At 38.1% G+C, this 27,597-nt stretch overlaps 2 protein-coding genes and 1 long non-coding RNA gene across 3 annotated transcripts; 1 reads left to right on the forward strand and 2 right to left on the reverse strand.

The window, feature by feature from the left end:
* Window positions 1–1,421: 1,421 nt before the first annotated feature.
* LOC138908185 (uncharacterized) lies at window positions 1,422–9,442 on the reverse strand. Its single transcript, XM_070198833.1, has 10 exons — window positions 9,288–9,442; window positions 7,378–8,241; window positions 7,028–7,241; window positions 5,807–6,802; window positions 4,609–5,719; window positions 4,113–4,506; window positions 3,318–3,684; window positions 1,818–3,086; window positions 1,649–1,754; window positions 1,422–1,606 (listed from the first exon to the last, which is right to left on the reverse strand). Exons 1-10 carry the CDS (start codon window positions 9,440–9,442, stop codon window positions 1,422–1,424), a joined length of 5,661 nt encoding a protein of 1,886 aa, XP_070054934.1.
* A 7,154-nt stretch (window positions 9,443–16,596) lies between these two features.
* LOC104102219 (caffeic acid 3-O-methyltransferase) lies at window positions 16,597–19,730 on the forward strand. The gene is given in 5 exon segments (XM_009609876.4): window positions 16,597–17,129; window positions 18,340–18,650; window positions 18,763–18,827; window positions 19,160–19,405; window positions 19,407–19,730. Coding segments are annotated over 5 exon segments (1,095 nt in total). The 5' UTR covers window positions 16,597–16,710; the 3' UTR covers window positions 19,461–19,730.
* A 1,366-nt stretch (window positions 19,731–21,096) lies between these two features.
* LOC104102218 (uncharacterized) lies at window positions 21,097–23,141 on the reverse strand. The gene is made up of 4 exons (XR_687624.4): window positions 22,923–23,141; window positions 22,517–22,603; window positions 21,509–21,598; window positions 21,097–21,418 (listed from the first exon to the last, which is right to left on the reverse strand). It is a non-coding gene; the product is annotated as an uncharacterized lncRNA (long non-coding RNA).
* Between the last annotated feature and the right edge of the window lie 4,456 nt (window positions 23,142–27,597).

The following is a 27,597-nucleotide window of genomic DNA, read 5'->3' on the forward strand; positions in this document are numbered from 1 at the left end:
CATGTCACTTGTGATGTGCATGGCCGAATTTCGCTTGGTGCAAATAAAAAGCTGGTAATGAGATTTGAAGTCCTTTCTTGATTGCTTAACAAAGACTAATTTGACAGAGACTTAGAAAAATAGACCCAAAAGAAACGAAGCCAAGTGACTTCGAGAATTAGGAATAAAAAGGAAAAAACAGAGATGACTATTTGAAGAAAAATGGAAAAGAGACTTATCTGAATGAATCAACTGGCTCTAATGATCATGACATGCATTTCGGATTGATCAGCCTAATCATATTTCAGTTCATGTCATGTCTTCATACTTCAAAAACTGTGCTTTCAATGATCTAACTTTTCTGTAAAGTCACCAACCTCTTTCGACTTGTAGTGCCCCGAAGGGTTTTCACCAACAAGCCTCTCTCATTTGTTCATCTATCAATTCACCGCCGCCTTACGGTGCCCGTGAGGGTTTTCACCAATAAGACTCTCTCATTTTAAATTTTCCCTCAGCTCACCATCGCCTTATGGTGCCCGTGAGGGTTTTCACCAATAAAACTCTCTCATTTTATTTATTCTCCTTGTACCCAATGAACAAAGTGTTACCCATGATGGAAATCATACCTCTATCTCACTTGACTTGGCATCCTCAAAGATTGATCGGAAGGTCTTTCTTTGGACCGTAGTATAGGCTTTTGGAAAGGGTTAGAAATAAAAGGTGGTATAATACTCAACATGACTTAAGATGAAAGGGTTCAAAATTATAACTTTTGGAATTAGACCTATTGCAAAACTAAAACTTCTGCCCCAATTTTTTTGAATCTGGGGAATTTTGAATTTTTTATTTGATGGGACTAAACCTCAGAGTAAGGCTGCTTACGTATCCTTAAAAGGAATCAAGTCTAATGTAGTTCCAAACTAAAAGTTTCTTTTTTCTTTTTCTCCTTTTTTTTTTCTTTTCTTTCCTTTTTCTTCTTCTCTTTTTTTTTCTTTTCTATTTCCTAACTCTACTTCTGATTCCAAAAGAGGGGTATGAAAGAAAACAAATAAGGCTCAAAAGGGGTAACAAAGGATAAAAGTGCTTGGGTAGCAGAACAAAATGCCTTCGTCATTCCAACTTTGAACACGCCAAGTACAGAATGTGATTGAAGGTAAGCAAAGTAATCATACATAGTACCTCTTGATTGCATCAGAATTGATAGCCATATCTACACATTTGCCTTCTATGTCTGTTAAATACAAGGCACCATTGGGCAACACCTTTGTCACAATGAACGGCCCCTGCCAGTTTGGGGCAAACTTTCCTTTAGCTTCAGCCTGATGTGGAAGGATGCGTTTTAATACCAGCTGGCCCACCTCAAATTTTCGGGGACGCACCTTCTTGTTGTATGCTCTTACCATTCTTTTATGATACAATTGACCATGACATACTGCTGCCAATCATTTTTCATCAATCAAACTCAGCTGCTCTAGCCGGGTTTTGACCCACTCATCATCATCAATTTCAGCTTCTGCAACGATCCGAAGGGATGGAATCTCAACTTCCGCAGGTATGACTGTCTCAGTTCCATACACTAGCAAATAAGGAGTTGCACCTACTGAAATGCGAACAGTAGTGCGATAACCTAGTAAAGCAAAAGGCAACTTTTCATGCTATTGCCTAGAACCTTGCATCATCTTGCGAAGTATCTTCTTTATGTTCTTGTTAGCAGCCTCAACAGCTCCGTTTGCCTTAGGATGATACGGAGTGGAGTTTCGATACATAATCTTGAACTGTTAGCATACCTCTTTCATCAAATGACTGTTGAGGTTAGCCGCATTGTCTTTGATGATTACCTTGGGAATTCCGAATCGACAAATGATATTTGAATGAACAAAATCTACCACTGCCTTCTTGGTCACGGACTTGAAAGTTACAGCTTCGACCCACTTGGTAAAGTAATCAATAGCCACCAGAATAAACCTATGCCTATTCAATGCTGCAGGCTCAATTGGTCCAATGACATCCATGCCCCAAGCAACAAAGAGCCAAGGTGCAGACATTGTGTGTAACTCAGATGGCGGGGAATGAATCAAATCACCGTGCACCTGGCATTGATGACACTTACGAACAAAGCTGATACAATCACGTTCCATGGTGAGCCAATAATAACTTGCTCGAAGAATCTTCTTTGCCAAGACATAGCCACTCATATGTGGTCCGCAAAATCCGGCATGTACTTCGGCCATGATAGTCGAAGCTTGTTTAGCATTTATGCACCTTAGTAGTCCCAGATCTGGAGTCCTCTTGTACAAGATTCCTCTGCTCAAGAAAAATCCACTAGCCAGATGTCGAATGGTTCTCTTTTGATCACCTGTGGCGTGTACCGGATATATCCCCGACTCGATGTATTCTTTGACATCATGGAACCAAGGTTCACCATCAATTTCCTCTTCAACCACATTACAATAAGCATGTTGATCATGGACTTGGATATGCAGAGGGTCGACATAAGTCTTATCTGGATGGTGTAACATTGACCCTAGATTAGCCAAGGCGTCGAAAATCTCATTATGAATCCTAGGAATATGCCTGAATTCTATCGACCTGAATCGTTGACAAAGATCATACAGACACTGTCGATATGGTATGAGCTTCAAATCCCGAGTCTCCCATTCTCCCTGAATCTGGTGAACCAATAAATTTGAATCTCCCAAAACCAATATTTCCTGAAATCCCATGTCTATAGCTAATCTCAAACCCATAATGCATGCCTCGTATTCAGCCATGTTGTTAGTGAAATAAAATTGAAGCTGAGCTGTTATGGGGTAGTGATGCCTTGTTTCAGAAATGAGTACAGCCCCTATTCCGAAACCTTTCATATTAGCAGCTCCATCAAAGAAGAGTTTCCAACCTGGTTTTCCATCATGATCAGCCTCGTCAACGTATATCACTTCTTCATCAGGAAAATAAGTCTTCAGTGGCTTATATTCTTCATCCACCGGATTCTCGGCCAAGTGATCGTCCAGGGCTTGGGCTTTCATTGCGGTCCGAGTCACGTAGATGATGTCAAACTCTGTGAGTAAAATCTGCCACTTTGTCAATCTTCCTGTGGGCATAGGCTTCTGAAAGATATACTTTAGAGGATCCATGTGAGAAATGAGGTAAGTAGTGTAGGATGACAGATAATGCTTCAACTTTTGTGCCACCCAAGTCAGGGCGCGACATGTCCTTTCAAGAAGAGTATACTTAACCTCATAAGGAGTGAACTTCTTGCTGAGAAAATAAATGGCTTGCTCTTTCTTGCCCGTGATGTCGTTTTGACCCAACACACAACCGAAAGAATTATCCAATACCATCAAATAGAGAATTAAAGGTCTCTCAGGTTCTGGCGGGACCAGCACAGGTGGGTTTGACGGGTAACTCTTGATCTTATCAAATGCTTCTTGACACTCATTAGTCCACTTAACCGCAACATTCTTCTTTAGCAACTTAAAGATGGGCTCACAAGTTGTCGTGAGTTGAGCAATAAACCTGCTGATGTAGTTTAACCTTTCGAGAAGGCTCATCACCTCGGTTTTGTTCTTTGGAGGTAGTAATTCTTGGATGGCTTTGATCTTTGATGGGTCCAACTCAATACCACGTCGACTGACTATGAATCCCAACAGTTTCCCGGACGGGATACCAAATGCACATTTTGCCGGATTGAGCTTGAGGTTGTACCTGCGGAGCCTTTGGAAAAACTTTCTCAAGTCTCCAACATGGTCGGACTGCTTCTTTGACTTTATGATCACATCATATACATAAACCTCAATTTCCTTGTGTATCATGTCATGAAATATGGTAGTCACTGCCCTCATGTAAGTTGCCCTAGCATTCTTCAAACCAAATGGCATTACCCGGTAGCAGTATGTCCCCCATGGTGTGATGAATGCTGTCTTTTTGCATCTTCCTCATCCATCAGGATCTGGTGATATCCCGCGTAGCAATCCACAAAAGACCCAATCTCATGCTTGGCACAATTGTCGATTAGAATATGGATGTTCGGCAATGGAAAGTTATCTTTTGGACTTGCCTTATTGAGATCACGATAATCAACACAGACCCTGGTCTTACCATCCTTCTTTGGTACTGGCACGACATTATCTAACCAAGTGGGATATCGAGTGACCCGAATGACCTTTGCATCAAGCTGCTTTGTGATTTCTTCTTTGATCTTCACACTTATATCAGTCTTGAATTTCCTTAACTTTTGCTTGACTGGAGGGAATGCCGGATCAGTTGACAATTTATGAACTACCAAATCAGTGCTCAAAACCGGCATGTCGTCATACGACCATGCAAAAACATCTTTATATTCCAACAGTGCTTTGATTATTTCTTCCTTAATTTGTGGTTCCAGATGCACACTTATCTTGGTTTCCCTGATATTATCTTGATCTCCTAAATTGATTGCTTCAGTTTCATTCAGATTGGGCTTGGATTTTTCTTCGAAGTGATTTAGTTCTCTACTGATTTTCTGAAATGCTACTTCTTCATCATTTTCTGTTTCATCATCACACTCTACTTCTCAGATTGTTATTTTGGAATTAGATTGGCTTTTAAGATTTGGCTGAAAATTCCTCATGTATGTCATGTCATTGAAACCAGCATAAAAAGAACAAAACTCCTTCCGGGTGGGGAGAGGAGTAGCTTTCCAATTGCTAAGCTTCACATTTGGCCCAACGAGCTGTACATCGGCATTACTGGAGCCTTCCCCGATTTCCACCATATTAACCTCATCAAACAGACTCTGTAACCTCTTGATCAACTCTTCATCAAAGTCGACCATAGGTTTTGGGACTGTTGATATTGGGCGTTTTGCGACCCCAGGCTTGACAAAAGACTTGGAGATATGTGGAACAGGCTTAGGAAGTGACCATGCCTTTCTTTTCAAATTTTTATCCTTTTTCATGTCCTTCCCTGTGAGTGTGAATCCCAAACCAAATGTACCGAATCTTTCGCGTGGACACACCGGATGTGCAATACCCTGCAGAGATGAACCCAGGCCTTTGCCCGGCACAAAACCATTCTTCAACATTTCATTTGCTACCATAACGGACGCGGAGGGTAGCTTTGGACTTGGAATGCATTCTCCTTCAGGAATTTTCTCGACAGACACTTTTTCGAATGTTTGGTACACCCAAGGCCCTTTATCATCTTCAACTTCAATAAATGGAACAATTGTGTCATTGTAAGCAGATAAGTTCTCATTACCGTGCACAACTATTTCTTGCCTGTCCCATTCGAACTTTACCATTTGATGCAGAGAAGACGGGATTGCCTTGGTAGTATATATCCAGGGCCTGCCCAACAACAAGTTATAGGAGATAGCCACATCTAGCACTTGGAACTCCATAGTGAACTCAACTGGCCCTATTGACAATTCGAGCATTATATCACCGACAGAATATTTCCCTCCTCCATCAAAGCCTCGAACACATACATTGTTCATGTGGATCCTTTCAGTGCCGATCTTTAACTTTTGCAAAGTGGACAGAGGGCAAATATTTGCACTAGAACCGTTATCAACCAGTACCCTTGAGACAGCAGAATCTTTGCACTTCACTGTGAGATAAAGAGCTCGGTTGTGCTCTGTACCCTCCATAGGAAGTTTATTATCTGAGAAAGTAATCCTGTTTGCTTCGAAAATCTTCTTAGCAATCTTTTCCAAGTGGTTTACCGTGATCTTATCAGGAACATGGGCCTCATTCAAAATCTTCATTAGGGCTTTGCGGTGTTCATCTGAATGTATCAGCAAAGACAAAAGGGAGATCTGAGCTGGTGTTTTCCTTAACTGCTCTACAATGGAATAGTCTTGCATTTTCATCTTTTTCAAGAATTCTTTAGCCTCTTCTTCGGTGACCGGCTTCTTTACTGGGATGTGGCCATCCATGAATGGCTTGGCTTTCCTCAGTTTTTCTGGGGTAAAACATCTCCCAGAACGAGTCAGTCCTCCGGTTTCATTGACTTCTCCCTCTACTTCTTTCCCTTTATATGTTACTATCACCTGTTTGTAATTCCATGGGACGGCCTTTGTGTCAACCATTGGTAATTGGGTCACTGGCTTAATAATAACGGGGATAATACGAGCCCCTTCCACGATAATAACAGGCTTGCCTGGGACCCCTGGCACGACCACTTTTTGCTTTTCCTGGTTCGCTTCAACATCAATCGGAGGCCCTTTCACAACCAATATAGATGGCTTCACGTTGAGCGCGCTTAGCTTCTCCGACAGCCTTTCAACTGTCAAGGGCATTGCTTCTGTAGAATCTGGAGCTTTAATTAGATTACTCTCGCTAGCCCGGATCATCATAACAGACTTGGAAGAGTTCTTGGGCTCCCCATCCCTATGAACTATCTCGATCATATGTGTCTCTGTATGGGCCGGCAAAGGATTTTGGTTGATGTTTGGCGCCTCCGGGATTTGGACCACAATTTGATTTGTATCAATAAGCTTTTGGATCGCCCTCTTCAAATGCCAACACTTCTCCGTGTCGTGCCCTGGGGAATCAGAACAATATGCACATCTGAGGGAATAATCGAGGTTCCTTGGAGGTGGATTTGGTATCTTTGGCTCAATCGGCCTCAAAACGTCCAACTGCCTCAACCTTTGAAACAAACTGTTATACGACTCTCCAAGAGGGGTAAAGGTTTCTTTCCGCTGCTGCATCTCTTTTCTATAATCTGGACTTGGTCGAAAGCTTGGACCAGTATGGTTTCGGTATGGTTGTGGGGGTGGATAAGGATTTTGTGTAGTTGGAGCACGCCATTGCGGGTAAGGAGGGAGTTGCGCATATGACTGTACATGGTATTGGGGTGGTCTGACTGAATATTGAGGGTCTTGTGATGGGAAATAATGTTGGGATGGATTATATGGAGCTTGGGTGTAGGCTTGAGGTTGGGGTCGAGGTTGGGTGTACTGGTGAGGTGAACCCCTTGGGCCACGCCCTGATCCAGAGACAAACATAGCGACACCATATTTCTTCTTTTTGTCTAACAGGCTTCCGGTGCCACTTTGAATTGCCTGTGTGGTTGCTTTTATGGCGGAGTAGCTCATGATCTTTCTTGACATGAGTCCCTCTTCCACCATTCCTCCCATCTTTACCACATCGTTGAAGGACTTACCTATGGCTGAGATCAAATGGCCAAAGTAAGTAGGTTCGAAGGCTTGAAGAAAGTACTCGACCATCTCATCTTCTTCCATTGGAGGATTGACCCGTGCAGCTTGTTCTCTCCATCTGAAACCATATTTCCCTAAAGCTCTCACTGGGCTTCTTCTCTACCTTGGTCAAAGATAGGCGATCCGGGACAATGTCTATATTGTACTGAAAGTTCCGAGCAAAGGCCTGAGCCAAGTCGTCCCATGTGTACCACCTGCTAGCGTCTTGGCGGGTGTACCATTCTAAAGCCACCCCACTCAAACTCTGACTGAAATATGCCATTAATAATTCGTCTTTCCCACCGGCGCCTCTCATCTTGCTGCAAAAGCCTCTCAAATGGGCCATGAGATCTCCATGTCCATTGTACATGTCAAACTTGGGCATCTTGAACCTAGCGGGCAGTTGGACATCAGGGAATAAGCATAAATCCTTGTAAGCCACACTTACTTGGCTTCCTATCCCTTGCATGTTCTTTAAAGATTGCTCTAGACTCTTCACTTTCCTGAATATCTCATCATGGTCCACGTTCCGGGTTGGTTTCTCAGTTTCAACAGGAGGTTCAAAGTGAGGGGTGTAGGAATAAGGATCCGTGACTTTGAAAGTTGGTTCCAGAGCATAATATTGGGTATCTAGAGCTTGGAACATGGGTTCACTAGAAGATCCGTGGAGGGTAGCTCGCGGAGGGGCTACGAAAACAGGAGCAGATGTCGGAGCCGGGTATGCGGTTGTTTTGGCTAGTGGAGCATGGAAAGTTTGGGACGAGGTGCCGGGGTAGTGGTGGAAAGGGGTAAAACCCGGTGCATGCTGAGGGGAAAGATCAACGGTAGTGGGATTCTGGGCTTGTGCCAGTGGTGGGATGAAAGCGGGATTTTCTGTGTAGTTAGCGGAAAATGAAGGTGGAGGATGCCCCTTGATCCAGGCTTGATACATCTCAGCCATTTGATGCTTCAACTTGTGGGCCTCCTCTTTCAATTCAGACTCCGATTCTACAATCTCCCTCAGCGGGTCAACAATACCCGTGTCCGACTCTTTGCTAGTTATGGCTGCCTTGCACTTTGATATGGTGTTATAGGGGTGACTTGCCAGGATGCCAACAAACTAACCATCTAAATAGAAACTGACTTTTTATGCACACACAATAACTTGGTCAATTTTGAAGCATTTAACAGATAGGGAATCGTATATTGGGGATGCAATGCACTTGAGCAATTAAACATTTCTAAATGTTTTGCGGCGGCTTATGTGTTTCATCCCGGCTCTTTTCCCAAATTTCAAATCCTAATTTTTTCCTCTCCTTTTGCTGTGTTTCGCTCTTTTAATTCTCATTCTCTTTTCTTCCTTTTGTTTGGCCCCTTTTTTCTTTCTTCCCTCCCTTTTTCTTTTCCTCTCTTTTTTTTTTCTTTTCTCTATTTTTTTTAAGACTATGATCGAATCCTATGGGGATTGCCTACGTATCATAACGTCGCATGAATCAGATCATTACATAGTTCAGGGATATAAATGCAAAAGGAAAGAAAAGATTTTTTTTTTTGGGGTTTTTCAATATTTCATTAATAAAAGACATCTTTTTGGATTTTCTATAACAAGGACTTAAAAGTAGTGATGACTACAAAAGAAAATCTACAGACTCGAAATAAAACAATACACAACCTTGACAAAGACGAATAAAACTCGATAAAAAGTAAAATACAGACTCAAAAACTGAACAATCAAAAATACATAAGGGCCTCCACTGGTACTCCGGGGGCCTGCGGGACATCGACCGGTCTCCGCACGGGCCTACGGGCAATATCTTCTTGAAGGTGGTCTAGGTCAACCATCACCTGGCAAACAAATGTCATCACAGAAGCAAAAAACATAGACCTGGTCATGTTTTCACATTCATGGCATTTCATTATAACATAATCAGCTATCTCTTTAATCCTCATTCTGATGACACCCTTTTCTTGAAGTAAACGTCCAATCTACTGGGCCCGAGCCTCCAACACTTGTGCATCTGTGTTGTTTTGGTCTTGTAACTGCTGCATGCTTTCTTGTAATTGATAAATCAATGCGTAGCAATGCTCTCTTTTTGCCTTGAAATCCTGTCTTTACTTGACCATTTGATTCTCAAGGGCAACAAACCTTTTGTGTAAAATAGCTACTTCTTTGTCATATTTCTGCTTCAACTGGTGGGCTAATCTGGCTTGTTCTTCCGCACCTTTGGCCAACTTTGCTTGAGCATTTAACAAGTCTCTTTCGGCCTTTGTCAAGTCAGCCGCATAGTCATGCACCTTCATCCTTAGGTTGCCGATGAGTTTTTCATCTCTTTCGCTCCTTACAGGCGTTTCGGCTGCTATCCGCATGTAAGGCGTCTCGGGTCAATTTTCTCTTTTCATCTTCGGTTACCTGTTCCTGTAAGTCATTCTCAAATGCGAGGTTCTTCAACTTTTCCTCTAAGGCATGGATGGTGGCTTGATATTTCTTTTCCTTTCCTCCCCATGCCAAACGCTCTCGGACTTTGTCATCAAAAGCCTGAATATGAGGCCTTTTGGCGGGCCTTTCAGGCTCGGGCTCTGGTTCGTCAATAATACAGTTTCTTCTTTCGAACCATGTGGCATAACTTGGATCTACTTCTCCTCTTGCGAGATCGGGCACTTGGGTGTCCTCTTTTAAGTATCGACAACCATTCCAGATTTGTTGGATTAAAGCCTCAGGAAGTGGGGCTTCGAGGTGTAGCTCAATAACTTGGACACTCAAATCTTCATCCTGAGGCACCACTTGATATCTTCCCAATTGTCTTATAACCCTTTGCGGTGCATATGGTTGGATACTTCTCAAGCCCATCAATAGCAAATAGTTCTTTGTGGTTGCCATGTGTATGACTTCCCTCACTGGGAGCCATCCTAAAGTCCACTCAATCCGATTCGCCTTTAAAGTTCTCAAGTGGGCGATCCAAGCATCAACCCCTTCTGGAGAGTTGTAATCTTTTACCCTCTCCTCATAACTCTCAATGAAGTTGCTCTTGCTTGGTCCGTAGCTTATAAATTTCGAATAATGGCGAAGATGTTCAATTAACCACATTTGTAGAAGGATATTGCAACCTTCAAAGAACGTCGCCCCAGACTTGCACTATGTTAATGCCTGATAGATATCCGACAATATAAGTGGAGCAAGTGTGTGATCTTCTTTGGCAGTTAGGACTTGTGCAATTCTAGCCATACGGATATCAATCGTCCCTTTTTCATTCGCGACCATGATGCCTAGGAATGCCACTATGAAAGCAAAGCGACGATGAATTTTCCAAGTATCTTTGCTTTGCTTGTTGTTCAACCCCTTTTCATGCGTTTCAAACCCATTTGGATGTCCATACCTGGAGTACAGGAAGTAGAAAGAGCAATATCTATCGTTTACATTGTTCTTCCTTATTTGTTTACTGATGTTCAAAATATCGAAGAATCGGCGCACAGAGGGAGGCCTTGGGAATATAAGTTGTTGTTTTCTCAAATCCCGGCCGAAACCAATATATCCTGCTATTTACTCGAGGGTGGGAGTGAGCTCAAAGTCCGAGAAGCGAAAAAAATTATGAACGGGATCCCAGAAGGGCACTAAAGCCTTGATAAGATCATTCCGAGGCTTGACCTTCATAATATCCGTGAGAGCACCCAAATGTTCTACTACCCAGTCTTCACCATCTTTACCCAAGCCATACCATCACATTTGAAGCTGCAGTGGAGCCTGCTCTACAATATTTAATGGCGGATTCTGGACAGTGTTCATTTTGTACCTGTGAATGGTCAAAGTTAGGGTTGACTCTAGTTCGGAAGACAGACCAACAGACCTTTTTGCAAAAACAAATTTTTTTTTTCAAGGAAAATCATGTGCAGGTGACTGTTTGTGCAGCGTTGGCCAAAATGGTTATCTTTGCAATAATAGCCCCTTCCCACTTTCAAATAAAGTTTTGAGGCCGAGGTAAGGAACTTTATGGAAAAAGTGATGCCTTATTGACAGACATGTCCGTTCTTGGCGAGACTAGACCTTCGACAATTTAAAAGTATTCTAAGGCTATTTCGGCAAAACGGCGCAAGACTTAACCGAAACTGGGTCGATTTTATTTTTGACCAATAGGCATACTTTATTTATTTGGTTGGAAAAATTGGGGTCGGTACTGATGAGTTTTGCCTACGTATCTCACATCCGGTGAGAATCAGACCCGCGTAGTTCGGTCAGTTTTAAAATGCATTTTCTCTCTTTTTTTCAAAAATTTTGGAAGAGTTTCGAGGCATTTTCAAATACCGGGGTTTTCAGAACCGGGTGAATTTTTTATCCTATCTCACTCTTGGTTTTTCTTTTATTTTCTTAACCGGTCAACAAATAAGCCGAAATAAATGCACACATAGTAGGTAAGATGTATCAAGATGGCCTTTATTTCGGGTACACCTGTCTTAGACGGACCCAACCCCTGTGTTGAGTCCCCTAAGTCAAATGCACATGATGCAAGCAAACGTTCCTACTAGGGATCCGCCATAAGGCTATGTTATTCTAAGTTTAAACCTGGGGGTGTGTTCTAGACATAGCTTACCCAAGCGGACAACTTGAGCCGATGTGGGAGCGACGTACCGGGAGCACGGAAGTCTACCCGGCCTAGTGGCTGATCCATCCTCGTCTTATTTGGCATGACCTCTAACAGAAAAGCAGGCCACGCATACGTGTGCACCATATTTTTAGAAGACTCAGAAGAGAGGCGTAAGAAGGCAATTTAATACAGTTCAAATAATATTAAAGCGGTAAATGAGCGGCAATTGGCACATTAGGCCCACAAATACAAAAATAACCATCGATAAAGCCAAGTAAAAATCACAACAACAAGCTCAAATTCTTGAACCCTGAACCAGAGATTCTGGGTTCGGTCCCCAGCAGAGTCGCTAGAGTTGTCACACCTCTTTTTTTCCGAATGGATAGGGAAATTTTTCCAATTAAAGTGACATTAATTGAAATGGAATTATTTGTTTAATCAGAGTCGCCACTTGGGATAATTTATGGTATCCCAAGTCACCGGTTTATTTTAAATCTCAAATCGAGGAACTTTGACTCTGTTCAAAGTCTGCGAAACCAGAAGACCGGGTAAGGAATTCTGTTAACCTGGGAGAGGGTGTTAGGCACTCTCGGATTCCGTAATTTTAGCACGGTCGCTTTAATCATACATGGCTTAATTAAGTTATTTAATTGCATGTTTTAGAACCTATGTGCATTTTACCTTTTACCACTTTTAGATATGGCGCTTATGGATTTATCTTTGAAACGGATCACCTGTGTGTGAATCATGTCACGCGTACGTGTACACAATTAGTTCCGCTTTATTAATATTAAGATCGTTGGCCAAAGTCGCGCGAACGCATACTTTGATTTATTTTGGAAAATCATAATCATATCACGCGAACGTGTACATAATTACGAAAGTCAATTACACGCGCGCCTAAAGCATGTATACGATTATTTATTTATTTTTGAAATCGTAATCATGTCACGCGAACGTGTACATAGTCATGATTATTTAATTAATTAAAAGCGTGTCTAAAAGCATACTATTCGAGAATTGCCTAATTTCTGGAACGCAAGGTTATATGTGTGAGGTCTAGGTGTTATAGATTTTAGGTATGTGAAGGCTCAATGCTATCAAATAGTCAGGTATCGAAATATTAAAACTTATTTGAATCCAAATACTCATATGATTCGCTTTACTAACTTCAATATCTTGATTTTAAACTAAACAAAATGATTAATATTTTGGGAACCAGAAATAGTTCACATACTGGCCAAAGTCATGGGCTTGCAATAAAGCCCAAGACGTCTTTAACCTCTAAAAGAAAGCCTTCATTCTGCAGAAATGGTAGCTAAAATTCCCAATGTCTGTATGACTTAAACTTAACCCTGTTCCTTCGCGAGGCCACCCTTTTAGGCCTGACAGCTTTGAGGGAACGAAATGAACAATGGCTCAAGCTCAACTAGGTCGTGTAACATTTTATACATCAATCACAAAGGAATGAAAAGCCAAACACATAAACCTCAAAGCCTCAAAATATGTTATACGGATTCAGAGCTACAAGTAGAAAGAAACGAACTAGATCTACTAATAATACATGTTTTAATTTCATTTTTTTTTATTGAATTTGACTAGAGACAGATAATTATTTACATAATTCTTGCTCCGAAATCTAAATAACTAATTTGCATGTGATTTGTAAACTCCAAACTGTGTTATCCATGGCTTTTCTTTTGATTTAGGACAACAGGCATAATGTCACCATACTTCATAATTTTGAGCTGATTTTTCTTGGCCTGCTCGGATGCAGATCTGACCAACTGGTGGTCAGACTTATAACTTGCTTTGCTCCTATATTGCCTCAAATGTGAAGCTACATTCTCATCTACTAATCATCAACTATTTATACCAAACAAATGACATTAACTAACATGCTCAGAATCAGTTAACTAACACTATATATTGACATATAAAAAATCATTGAGAAACTTCGGCAGCATAAGTGTATCTTGAACAGTAGATGAACAAATATTATAGATGTAAATCAATAGAGATAATTCTTTAGACTATTTAGTGGCTAAAAATAAGCTAAGTCTACAAAGTCATGAACAAATACAACACCAAACAACATTTATTCATTAACTCAAAGAAAAGAGATGAATGTATGGATATTTACATACCTAGAAAGCAGAAACAACAGATAAATGACCAAATAACGGTCAGAAAGTCAGAGAAGAGAATTTAGCTTCATAGTAACAGCAGATAGCAGTAGAAAACAGCCCACATTAGTTGTAATTCTTCAACCCAGAAATCCAGCAATAGACCCAAGACCAATGAGACTCTGGTGCAAAACCATTGTAGAATGAAAAAGAGAGTTTTGAAGTTTTCCTAGAATTGAAATGTATAAAAAAAAAAAAAAAAACCTCTCTGTTTTTAATGAGGGGATGGGAGTAAAATAGAAAATGAAGAGTGAATTTTGTGGGTAACCCCCGTCCTTTCTTTTTCCTTTATTTTTTTTAAAATGTGTGAGTGAGGTCCTTTATATAAAGTGAAAAATCTATCATGTGCTCCTAAAGATAAGGGAATAATTCTCAGAATGCCATCCCTAAATTTCAGGGAAAAGAACATCTTTTATAACTGAATTGGACAGCTGTCCCTCTTCAGATATTTTCTTTTGACAGCTGTCCCCCTTTCTGTTTTTTTAGTATCTTTTAATTCTGAAACTATCCCTAGTTCTTTTATTTTATTGCACTTGAGTCCCTTATAGAAACTTCTTGCCCAAACACCTAAGATTCTCTGATTTTAGTATACCTTTTGGTCCCTCATTTCTTGCAAATTACTAACTGTTATGCGACCTAATACAGAATTAAATAAATTTAAATCCAGTCTAATCTAAACATGCTAAACATATGAAGAGATATGCTAATAGTCCATTACTGATGCATTATTAAGCAGTCATTTCAAATGATAATTTTAGCAAAATCAGCTAAGTATAAATGAAACTAAACTAAAATATGCTATAATTACCCTAAAACTAAGCTATATCATATGAAACAACCAAAACGCCAGTCTGTGAGTAAATCATACACTTAAACCAAATGACCACGAAAGAACGGGAGGAAGTATTACCCGTTAATGACATCACTGCTGGCTTCAAGAAATCCGAGCAGGGGTCGATATCGTCACACGAGCACTGGTTCATGCTCGAAAGACAGAAACAATGGCTTCCTGTAACGATAACGACCATAGCTTGGCTGAAGAGTCGAATACCAAACGATACCTCAAAGCTATGGGGGCTACTACCCTGAGCCATTAAGGTTTTGAACGGAGAAGAAAGGGTCTGAGACCAATCAAGCGGAGGTGACCAATCAACGGCATGAAATCACCCTTCGACTCTGAAGGTAGTCGATTGAGCCAGGTAATAACGAAAGACAAGCCCGAGTTTGGAAAGAATCAGAAAAGAAAAACAACTAAGTTTTTTTGACTTCTTAAATTTGAAATTCAGGGAGTTTGGATGATATTTTGGGGAAACTGGTAAGGGATTTGGGATTAGGGAAGTATGGGAATTATAGGGTGAAGATTTAGGGTTGTTTGGACGGTGACCACCGGCCGGTGGGGGTGAGGGATTTGGGGGCGGCTAGGGTCTCATTGAGTGAGAGAGATGGAGAAGTGAGAGGGGTCTGGGGGGTTTGGGGGTGGTCTCCGACAGATATGAGGGATTAGAGAGGGAGTTGTGAATCTTTGGATGAGATGGGTTGAATAGCTGGGATTGACGTTACTAAACGACGCCGTTTTGGGTTAAGTGAGGGATGGAACGGACTGGGCTTGGGGCGAGTTGGGTTTAAAGGGAAATTGGGTCAACGCTAAGGTTTTGGCCCAATTCGGAAATAAACACAGCCTTTCACATTTTCTTTTCCTTGAATTTTTTAAATCCTAATAAAATTGATTAAAAACTTAAGTTAAGTTCTAAAAATAATCTAATTTTTAGAATTGAATTAATTATCTACTTCTAACATAAAAATAATTAATTAACTTAAGACTAATGAAAGAAAATTACTAATTTACAACTGAAAACTAAAAATGTAAAAATATCCAATATTTTTGATTTTTTTATTTAATAAGGCAATTAACTTATGTAATTAAATCCTAAATGTAATTAAGACCTAAAATGATATGCATGAAATATTTTAGACATTTTTGGTATTTTTTTCTTATGATTTTAAAATGTTAAATATGCAACTAAATGCAAGCAATAATTAACAAGAAATTCCTAAAACTTCTATAAAAATTAGAATAATTAGAAAAATCTATTTTGAATTTGTAGGAGTATTTTTCGTCGGGTAAAAATCACGTGCTCATAGTTGGGATACTATTTTTCCGGATGACATTTTTTAGCTTCTCTTGGTAAAATTGTAAAACCTCTCATGTTGTCCATATAACATATTCCATAAGATAAAGAACGTGGAAGTCAAATTTACTTTGTATCTAAATATATAGTCTCCCTTTCCGGCCTTCATCCCCATCATTGGTCCATTTGTCTAAAAGACAATGACAAAAAAAAAAAAAAAAAAAAAAAAGAGAGAAAGTAGTTTCACATTATTTTAAAAAGTTAATCTAAATAGTCTTTGAACACTTTTAAAAGTATGCATTTGCATTCTTTTAAAGAAAAATGGAAACTTCAATAATACAGTATTTAATCTAACTCTAGATCTAAATAAAACAGCAGAATATGGACACAAGGATAAGTTATTGCGGTAGGAGTGCTCAAATCAACTCTACGTCAGATTGCTATCACAATTCACAAAACAATAGTAGTACTAGTACGTTTTAGGTGTGGGGTCAATTTGTAGGCCACAGCCCCACCAAATTTTCGGTTGGTGAACCAAAAATGACCATATAAAATACCAGACTCACAACTCCTCATTACACCATCGAAAACCCCTCTGTTTCTTCAACTCACCTTAATTTGCCCAATTGAGTCATTGTAAAATCTGAAACAGAACCAAGAGAGAAGAGAAAAAAAATATGGGTTCAACAAGCCAGAGCCAGAGTAAGAGTCTAACTCACACAGAAGACGAAGCGTTCTTATTTGCCATGCAATTGGCTAGTGCTTCTGTACTTCCTATGGTCCTAAAATCAGCGTTAGAACTTGACCTTCTTGAACTCATGGCTAAAGCTGGTCCAGGTGCAGCCATTTCTCCTTCTGAATTAGCTGCTCAGCTCTCAACCCAGAACCCAGAAGCACCCGTTATGCTTGATCGGATGCTTAGGCTACTTGCTACTTACTCTGTTCTCAATTGTACTCTTAGAACACTGTCTGATGGCAGTGTTGAGAGGCTTTATAGTCTGGCTCCGGTTTGTAAGTTCTTGACTAAGAATGCTGATGGTGTTTCTGTTGCCCCACTTTTGCTTATGAATCAAGATAAAGTTCTTATGGAGAGCTGGTAAGTCCCCTTAATTCTTTTTCAATAGTATATAATACATGTAGGTGATTAATAGCTTTTTCAATAGTATATAATACATGCAGGTGATTAATAGCTTCTCGCTTCAAGCTGTAAAAATAACCGTTAATACTTGCATTAGGATAAATTATCTACATCATCATGGTATTGCGATTCTTCCCTGGACGTGAATACGAAATGCTTTGTACACTGTCCTTTAATTTCTTCTGGTTTCTATCTTGTTTCTGTCTCACTGAATTCAAAACAATCTTATATATGCCTATTGATTATTCCTATGAAATTCTTGTTTATAATTGCTCAATTTCTTTATTTATGTTGTTACAATTTTATTAAAAATCATAGGTCATTTCTCTTTCTTATGTTTTTCCTATGGCTATTAACAATAACATATTTTCAAGGCATCTTCAAAAAAGAAAAATATGAGACATAGTAATAGTTAATTAAGCCCTAAGAAAAGTAGTGTGCTTTCCTTAACAGCTAAAATTTCTTTTGTTTAGTGTTGGTTGAATTTGAATATTGATGATTTTAATTGAGTTGGTTTTGTGTCTGTCATTGTTGACTGCTGCCCCGTATTGGAACTTGGTGTGTAATTCAACAGATTGAATCTACTAGTTGAAAAAACGACAGACAATTGATTAAAATTATGTTAGTATAAAGTTTCCTCAATGTATGCGAGGAAAATGGAAAGGAGGTGCAGGCTCCTGTTGACAAGTTTCATATTCGGTTACACTTGTGATAAGGTGGGCCACCGAAGTTTGAAAAATGAATAATTGGAAGCAGGAATTTCCTTTTTTCCATCATTATCTGTTGAAAAAAATAATTCTTTTCCTAGATGTTTTTGAAGTAATGGAAACAACGATTGAGCACCACAAATACACTATAAATAGTAAAGCTGCAGTGTTAAATTAACAAACATCAAATTACAACCTACGTAGGGGACTTGTAATTCCTCATGTTGATATATAGTTCACAAGTTCATTGTTCAAATTATCTCTTTAATTTGTAATGAAAAAATCACTTTAACTATGTATATAACATTCAGAACGTGTAATTCAAGACTTGTGATTCCTCGTGTCCACATATAATACACTACGTAGGTTGAATGGTTAACAAAAGTATTATAATTTGCTCTGAATTCTTTTATGTTTTCGTTTCCACCTAATTTGCTTGATTCCCATGTTTGTTATTGCAGGTACCACTTAAAAGATGCAGTACTAGATGGTGGAATCCCATTCAACAAGGCCTATGGAATGACAGCATTTGAGTACCATGGCACAGATCCAAGATTCAACAAAGTTTTCAACCGTGGAATGTCTGATCACTCCACTATGTCAATGAAAAAGATTCTTGAGGACTACAAAGGATTTGAAGGCCTAAATTCCATTGTTGATGTTGGTGGTGGAACTGGCGCTACTGTTAACATGATTGTCTCCAAACATCCCTCTATTAAGGGTATTAACTTTGATTTACCACATGTTATTGGAGATGCTCCAGCTTACCCTGGTAATTAAGCTAAAATCCTTCTCCCCCTTCAGCTACATTTGATAATTAATGGCATTAATGTTCTTGTTCTAGTTTGTATTGCTCATCAATCACTTTCGTAACTTGTAATTAGGTGTCGAGCACGTTGGTGGCGACATGTTTGCCAGTGTGCCAAAAGCAGATGCCATTTTCATGAAGGTAATGCCTAGCTACCCCACCCTCACACCAAGAAATATTGCATTGCCTATCTTTCCTAATCAAAAGATAGGAGAGCACCTATTCTCCCGGAGTTACATTGTAAAAAAATTTCATACTATTAGTATATTTACACGTAATTTACCTTAATTTTCACGTTATTAATTAGTACCACCACCTATTATGAATTGTCACCTGTGGTTATCTTTGCATTATTTGTAATACGTAGACCCCCGGATTATACTGTCAGTATATAGAAGTTAAACTCGTTTATTTTCTTGCTTTTATTTAAATCGAAGTTGTAAATCAGAGGATAACGTAACATATTCGTGCAGTGGATTTGTCATGATTGGAGCGACGAGCATTGCCTAAAATTCTTGAAGAATTGCTATGAAGCACTACCTGCAAATGGGAAGGTGATAATAGCGGAGTGCATACTTCCAGAGGCCCCAGATACATCACTTGCAACTAAGAATACAGTACATGTTGATATTGTGATGTTAGCACATAACCCAGGAGGCAAAGAAAGGACTGAGAAGGAATTTGAGGCTTTGGCTAAGGGCGCTGGTTTTACTGGATTCCGCAAGGCTTGTTGCGCTTACAACACTTGGGTCATGGAATTCAACAAATAATTAATCGATTCCTTTGGAGGATTAAGCAATATACTGTTCATTTTGCATTTTGAAATTCTACTTTTTACAGAGTGGCTTTACTGCGAAATAAAAGAAATATATAGCTTTTACCTTGAAAAGATCAATGTTCAAAGGGAAAAAAAAAAAAGGAAGATGAAATAATTGCTCTCAGAAAAGCAGTGTGTTAGGAAAAAGCTTTTTAGCTGGATTTTGAATTTTATTGTATGTATTTCTGTAATACACATGTATTGAAGGAATACTAGTTTTCGACCAATCATATTTCTTTGAGACTCAAAGACTTGTTTTACATGCATTTTAGTAGAGTCTTGTAAAAGACTAAATTTAAGATTGATGTGCGATTATACAAAATTCAAATGATGAATAACAAACGTAGCAGATAAAATGAAAGAAAATCATCTTGGATGATCTGATCATGTCCTATGAAAATATTCAAACACTAATCCATAGGTTTAGCAATATGATAATAGTAGGCTTGGTTATGAATATTCACAAAGAAATAAATGCCGGACTCTTTCTTTCACCGGTAATCCCTAAGAAGTTTCAACATACTGTATTTTTCTATTTCGTTTGAGGATGTACTAATTTAATTGCAATTTAGACTTTGTTGTTGTTACACCTACAATAGGTCTCCTATTTGCCAAGAGTTATCATAATCTGGTTGGAGACTTGTGTTGGGTTTTATTTTTTGAGTAAAGGTGTGAACAGGAAAATGGAGGAAAAAGAAATAGAGAAAATGAAGATTTGAATTGATTATCCTTGCAAAGGAACTTTGTCCCTCATTGAATAGGAAAAGAAAATTTTTTGTGCTTATATATATATATATATATATATATATATATATATATATATATATATATATATATGATAATTAGGGGTATACATGGACCGGATTTGTTCGTTTTTAATCAAAACCAAATCAAATCAACTATATCGGGTTTTTAAATCTATAGATCAAACCAAACCAACAAAAGTCGGATTTTTCAATCTCGATTTTCCTCGGGTTTCTCGGGGTTTTTGGATTTTTCGAGTTTTTTCCGATAAACTTATACTCCAAAATATTTCTTTAGTACCTTTCTTTTGAGCCTTTGCTCACACCAATGGTTTAAGTTGTAAGGAATGACTAAATATCTAATGCACTTCTATATTTTCTTAAAGATGATGGAAGTATTTATGCATAACTTTAAGGCGTAAGAATTTAGCAAATGGTTCAAAGGAATGAGTAAATCTCTTGGTACTTCAATCTTTTCTTGAATTTGCTGGAAGTAATCGTTCACATATGCTTGTAAGCAGCATCATTTTACACATTCAATTTTGCATGTTTTGAAGGATTATCCTATTCTATTGTTGGGCTTAGGCTTTCTTGAAAAATTTCATCGGAGATAGAAGAATACAATGATAATTGGTATCAAAGATTAAAGGAAGGTTATGGCAAGGAAATGATTTCAGGTAAAGTTTATCATTGTCCATTCTATACCGGAAGAAAACGAAGCAAGCCTACAACATTAAAGATCTTGTGCAATATTCTTCAGGAGATAATATGTGAATGTGATCATCCATTTTGTGTTACAATCTCAATGCTAAAAAGGATTCAAGAGTCATAGAATTATAACCAAGAGTCATAGAATTATAGCCAAGAGTTATAGAATTACCTGAAATATTTGTAAATAGTTACAACCAAGAGTCATAGACTGCCAAAAAGATAAACTGCAAATTATATTGCACTCTACATATGAATTATCACCAACATTTCAAGAGTAGACACTATAGCCAAGATTATAGAAAATAAACCAAAAGAGAATATATTAAACTCTAAGAAGTTGGGCATCTTAATCCAGAGGAGCATGTTCCAGAATGTTAGTAAAGGCATAATGACCCAAATTCCAATCTTTGGGAGATTCATTGCAGTTCCATCCTTTTCCTTGGGATAATCTTTTGTAATACCTGAAATATTTGTATATAATCAAATACTTCAGGCTCAACAGAAATGTTATAGACAAAAGTAAAGAAACTAATAGAACCTCTTTTAATTACCTTTAAGTAGTCATGATTCCAAAAATAGTCCAGGAGAAAATTATAGTTAACTATCCATCTAATCAATCCTCAAAGGTGAGTCTAGATATTCTGAAATAAAAGAAACAATTAACATATTTAATATTAAGTAATACACAAAAATAACGATATTCATTACGAATCGAAGATAATGCGTAATGGCAGTATTACCCCTTTTCAATCATCAATACACACCTTCAAATGCTTAATGGTAGCATCATTAGCACTTGCATTATCTAAGTTCACTATAAACAAATTCTCAATGCCCCAATCAAATAAGCATGCTTCAATTCCCTTCGCAATAGTCTCACCTTTGTGATCTAGTGTTGGAAAAAAGTTTAGAATTTTCTTTTGTATATTCCATTGATCATCAATCCAATGTGCAATGACAACCATATAAGTCAAGTTTTGGAGTGATGTCCATGTGTTACTAGTGAGGCATACACGTTGGTTCTTGATAAGATTTTTAAGTTTTTTTTTCCTGATAAAACCTCAAACAATGTCTAGCAACAGTTACATAAGAATGTAATTGAAAATTAGGCAAGGCCTTGGCCATTAATCTCTTAAATCCTTCTCCTTCAACTACTCTAAATGGTTGCTCGTCAATAATTATAAATTCGGCAATGGCCCTTCTAATATCATCCACATTATACACTACCCTTTCAGTAGAACCCGAGTCACCTCCTAGCAATCCTTCTTTAATAGGCTTTAATAATGATTGCCTCTTATCGGCGAATTTAAAAGGGGATTTATGACATATCACATTTAAATGATTCCACAACGAAATAGTCCCATTCTTGCTAGCGGCAACAAAGGTTTTAGGACAATAATTGCATTTTGCCATACATTTACCTCATTTACCAATAAATTTGGTGAAATGATCCCAAATCTCAGACGTCTCTCTACCAATCTTTCTAGATTCAGAAGGTTCTCGGGGAGTTGTTCTTTTTTATTTTTTAGGAGGAGTACGTCGATGAGGAGTGTCTTTACCTTGTTGTTGAGACACCACTGGCATAGTCGAAGGATTGTTGACAATCACCTCCATATCCTTTCCAGAATCCATCCGAAAAGAGAGTTCTGCACATAATTTGAACTAAAATGTTAAATCACAACTTCGTTTTAGCTAAAGGTATTAAATTTTAAAATTTAATTAATTCGAGATTTGTCAAAATTGACCCAATAAAAGTTTATAAGCTAACAGTAGAAGAAGCAGTGAAAACTGAATAATTTTGTCAAAGGTCAAGTTACAAAGCAAAAGTCTGTAATAAACAATAAAAGAAATAGAGGAACACAAACTAATTTATTTGCAATGCAATACAGAAGTTCTAGTTTTCTTTCTTTCCCACTTTCTTTCTTTATAAGGTTGAAAAATAGATTAAAACGTCACCGATAATACCTGAAATCAAGATGATGAACTTGTCTTAAATGGAGGCTGACAATGACGACTTGAACAAAGCTTGAACTTAACCTGAACAGAGGTTGTCGATGACGACTTGAACAAACCTTGAATTTGAAGGCTGGTTACTTTCATGAAATGAACGCACAACAAATGACATTAGGGATTTAGTCGTACAATTTATGACATTGGGGATTTAGGGTGTAATTTTCTTTGGGATTGGACTTATTTTGTTATTCTACAGGAGTGGGCTACAATTAACTCTAGCCTATTATTAAATTATTAATATTAATAAACAAAGATCTTGAAAAATTTAAATAAATATTTAAAAATTATATTATATTAATATTTTAATCTATAAAATAATTCTAAAACTGACAAACCACACCAACCAGATAATCTGAGTCAAACTGAGAAAAAAAACCCGACTATGGTTTGGTTTGATTGGTTTGGTGTTGGAAAAAAAAATCTGATGTTATTTGGTTTGGTTTGGTTTTAACTAAAAAAATCAAACCAAAATTGGTTTGGCTTCGGTTTGACATTTTTAAGTTAAAACCAAACAAAATCAAATATCGTCGGATTTTTTTTCCAACACCAAACCAATCAAACCAAACCATAGTCGGATTTTTTTTCTCGATTTGACTCGGATTATCGGGTTGGTGCAGTTTGTCGGTTTTATTTGTACACCCCTAATGATAAGTTATGTGTCTTACTATGTTTTGATGATTTAACAAACTTATTGTTGAGAATCAGATGGAGAACCTGCTCTACATCCTCTGAGTGCTCAAGATCAACAAGTCTCAAGTTTGGGACATGTTCCAACATTCAAAGTCCAAGAAACCACAGAGAGAACAGATCGACATCAGTTCCCTTACTAACAGTACCAGTCAACTCCCCACACTTGTAACGTGACTGCAACTGTTCATCTACGCACACGCAACAGTGCAAATAGTGGAGCAGTCACTTTATGGGGAATGCCTTTGTACCAAACATGCTTGCATCATTCAAGTGATGTCACTTATGTAATATTAACAAGAAGCAAAGGCAAAACATAACACTCGCACATTCCAGAAATCATCAAGCTCTCTCTCAAGTGTATTGCCAACCTGCTAATGACATTCGAGGCGTCAAGAACAAAGAGCAATATAACGAAAGACCAGTTTCCTGCATTGAGTCATCATATGTCCTTAGTTGTGTAGCACCTTTGTCAAAGTGATTTACTTGTAATTCCTACTTAGCTTAGTTAGAAGCATTGTGTAGGAAACCTTTGTAAAATGATAAACCATGTGTTTGTGTCTTGGCTAGAGTTAGTCGAGTTGTAAGCTTTGTAATAGAGTTATTACAAAGGGGCTTGTAATAGAGTTATTACAAGTTAGTGATGAATTAAGAGGTTAATTCCTAGGTTACAATAGTTTGTAATCTAAAGTTTGCTCAGTAGCGAAGTTGAAATCTTACAAGGGTAGGTCGTGGCTTTTAATCTCGTGAGCTGGAAGTTTTTCACGTAAAACTCTATTGTGTTATTTACTTACAGTTGTGTGTGTGTTCTGTGGGAACTAATAGAGAACCTGGTTCTCTATATAAGTTTGGTGGACCCTTAGTTTCTATCAATATAGAAGTATTTCTTCTAGCTTTTAAAGAGTTGAGAAGAAAGCAAGTATCGCGCCACCGTCGTTGTTTAGCTTCGAATTTGATTGATCGATAAATTTTTTGGACCAAATTTTCGTTATTTATTTTTCTTTTTCCAATATTATTCGTGAGTAATTATTAGTAAAATTCGCGGTTAAATCAATAATTTCCCAATAATAATTTGTGTATTGAAATTTGTGGATTTTCCAAACGGTCCCTAACATAAATTTGAATATTTTTGAGGAATTAATCTAATAACCTTGGACAATAATGAAGGGATTCAATTCTTAAAGAAACACAATAATTTGTTGGGCTCGGAATATTTTAATTGTCCTACTTTTGTTTGTGTTTTATTTTTGCAGAATTCATTTTCAAACTAACTTATACGTTAGCGTCAGAGCAAGTGTGAAATTTAGAAAATCTAGCTTCATAAGACTTTTAATTTGACGTAAGACAAGTTAGTGCTGGTACCTAAGTAGAGTGAAGTGGTTATAGAAGATACATTAGTCAAGCCCAGGATTGAAAAAGTAGTTGATAGTTTTAGGTAGTTTTTTGCTTGATTTGGTGCCGACCAAGGTCTAACTTGTGCACGATGATGGTGACTGCCCTCTCTGTAAAGAATAAGAGGAAACTATTATACATTTTGCTTGTGAAAATTTCCAAGTAGGCCAAACTATGAAGCAAATGGACAGCTAAATTCATCCTTAAGCCTAATGGGCTCGTATCACTACTAGAAAAACACAAATTGAACTCGTCGCTAATTCGTGCTAAATAGCTCCTGGGGCTAATGATAATCCCTGTCTAAATAGGATTAACAAGGGGATTTTATTTAGCTACGAAATTTATCCGTGCTAATTCTTGTTTACGTAAACGTAACTGAATTTAATTGATAATTAAAGATCTTAAGTAGCAAGAGATAAATGTACTGAAATAGTTTAGATTGTGTAATGTGTTAATATACAAGTCTTTATTCTATTTCTTGTGACGGGACTACTCTTGGGCTGACAGACCACCATCCTAAACGTGTTCCTTAAAATTTCTATAGTATTTCTACATGTCCTAAATCATGTAGGATTAACCGTTGGCATGTTCAGCGGTTTCTTATCATCATGATTTACAAGAAATAGTTATAAACTGATCTTTGTAGCTTTAAAATCTCAGTTTGACCTTATCAAATACAATAACTCCTCCTTTACATGGTGATGCGGGCTCAACCCATCGTTTGAGTGTAGATCTTGGACTTAGTCCATCTTCCAATATAAATTGAGAAATTTTCAAAAATCACTATTGTCGAGTGGTCATTAACTTCTTATAGCTATCATATATATAATTACTTTCTATAACTATTATTCAGTTGTTACGCGACTATATTTGCTGTATTTTCGCTACGGCATTCATGAATACAATAGCGGAAATCGCGGTTTTGGGGTTCATAACCGGTGCTATTGAATCTGTAGTTAAGGGAATATCGCCAGTTCTTGGAATAAGAGCTACCCGCGCCGAGTGATTCTCCCCCAAAAAACTCACTCTACAATAGCCCGACGACTCTTCTCTTCACAAGTAGGCTTGGCGCAACGCTTAGTCGATTTTCAAAACTAAAAAAGATGCAAGAAGACTGACGAGGCGGTGGAGTGAAGTGATTCCCGGGTGGGAATGGCGAACGAAAGTAAATTATTCAAAAAGTCTCCTTACTAGACCTAACATCCTGTCATCGCTTTCAGATACAAGGAAGTTGGACTAATTATTAGACCAACTATCTCATGCTCTCTCTCTCTCAAACCCAGCCAAAGGAGCACATCTAGTTGAAAGACTCTCATTCTTATTTAGAATGGGAAGATCTTTTAGTTCATAAAAGTTTAAGCTTAAGAGCTTTATCCATAAGTAATGAGAGGAGACTTTTAGAAAACCCTCATGCTTGCTCTAGAGACAGAGATCTTACTGCTACCTCCGAGTCTGACAATCTAGTCTTCTAGGCTTTTCGCTTTTAGAATCCTCTTTCTCTCTGATCCTTCGTGCGTTCTTTATCCTATTCCAATTCGATTTAGCTTTCTTTTAGTTGATATATCTTTATTTTGAAGAAAGGTGGATCTATAGGGGAAATGATCTCAATTCACACCTCCAATCCCTTCTTATTAGCTCTCTGATTCTCAGGATAATATTGAAATGTGGATCCTCAGGCCCAACCATTGTGCAGCTTCTGTATAGAAACCAAGGAGTCCGTCTCAACCTGAATGAGTCTATAACCCTCCTCCCAGAAGCTAGTAGTTTGGCTAAAAACAGATAATCAGAAGAAAATGATCGGGCAGGGATGTACAACAGGAACTTCCAAAGCCAACACAAGAGAAAAGAAATATGTTCACCCTCGGCAATACGCACTTGATAATACCCCGACCGCAAATCAAACTTCGTGAAGTATCATGCTCCACCTAGCAGAACGGACGGAATGAGAAGAAATCCCCAGGATGGAAAGAAGCTTGAAAGAGAGAACCATGAATGAAATAGCGAGACCAAACGAGCAAAAAGCCACGAAGGTTGACGATAAGAGCATAAGACTTTATGCGAGAGGGTAGAGCCCTTGATCCTTTCAAGAATGTAATTATCCTTAATATTCAGGAGCAAATTTAGAACCTCCGGAATCCAATGAACAACAACGATTACCTAGGATCAGCTTGCGAATTTAAAAAAAAAATATGGGATTCCAGTTGTATGCGACTGTATTCGCTGTAGAATTCAGTTGTTTAATAACGGGAAGAGGGTCAATTAACTCAACAAAATCAATTCTAAAAATAATTTGCTGCTACTGTGTTGTATTCCATGTATTCGCGCGGCTGTATTTATAAATACATTGAGGTAATCGAGAAATAAGGTGTATACCGATCTATTCAATTCAACTGTATACATTGTATTCAATTCACAGATATTCATTATTCACTATTATACATTGTATTGAATTCACCGTATTCAATTCGACTATATTCAAACAACAAAAAATCACAAAACACAGTGATATTCAGTTGTATTCAAAAAGTACAGACCTTCAGAATACATA

The sequence above is a fragment of the Nicotiana tomentosiformis genome, chromosome 3 (assembly GCF_000390325.3).
Source record: "Nicotiana tomentosiformis chromosome 3, ASM39032v3, whole genome shotgun sequence".
Taxonomy (NCBI): domain Eukaryota; kingdom Viridiplantae; phylum Streptophyta; class Magnoliopsida; order Solanales; family Solanaceae; genus Nicotiana; species Nicotiana tomentosiformis.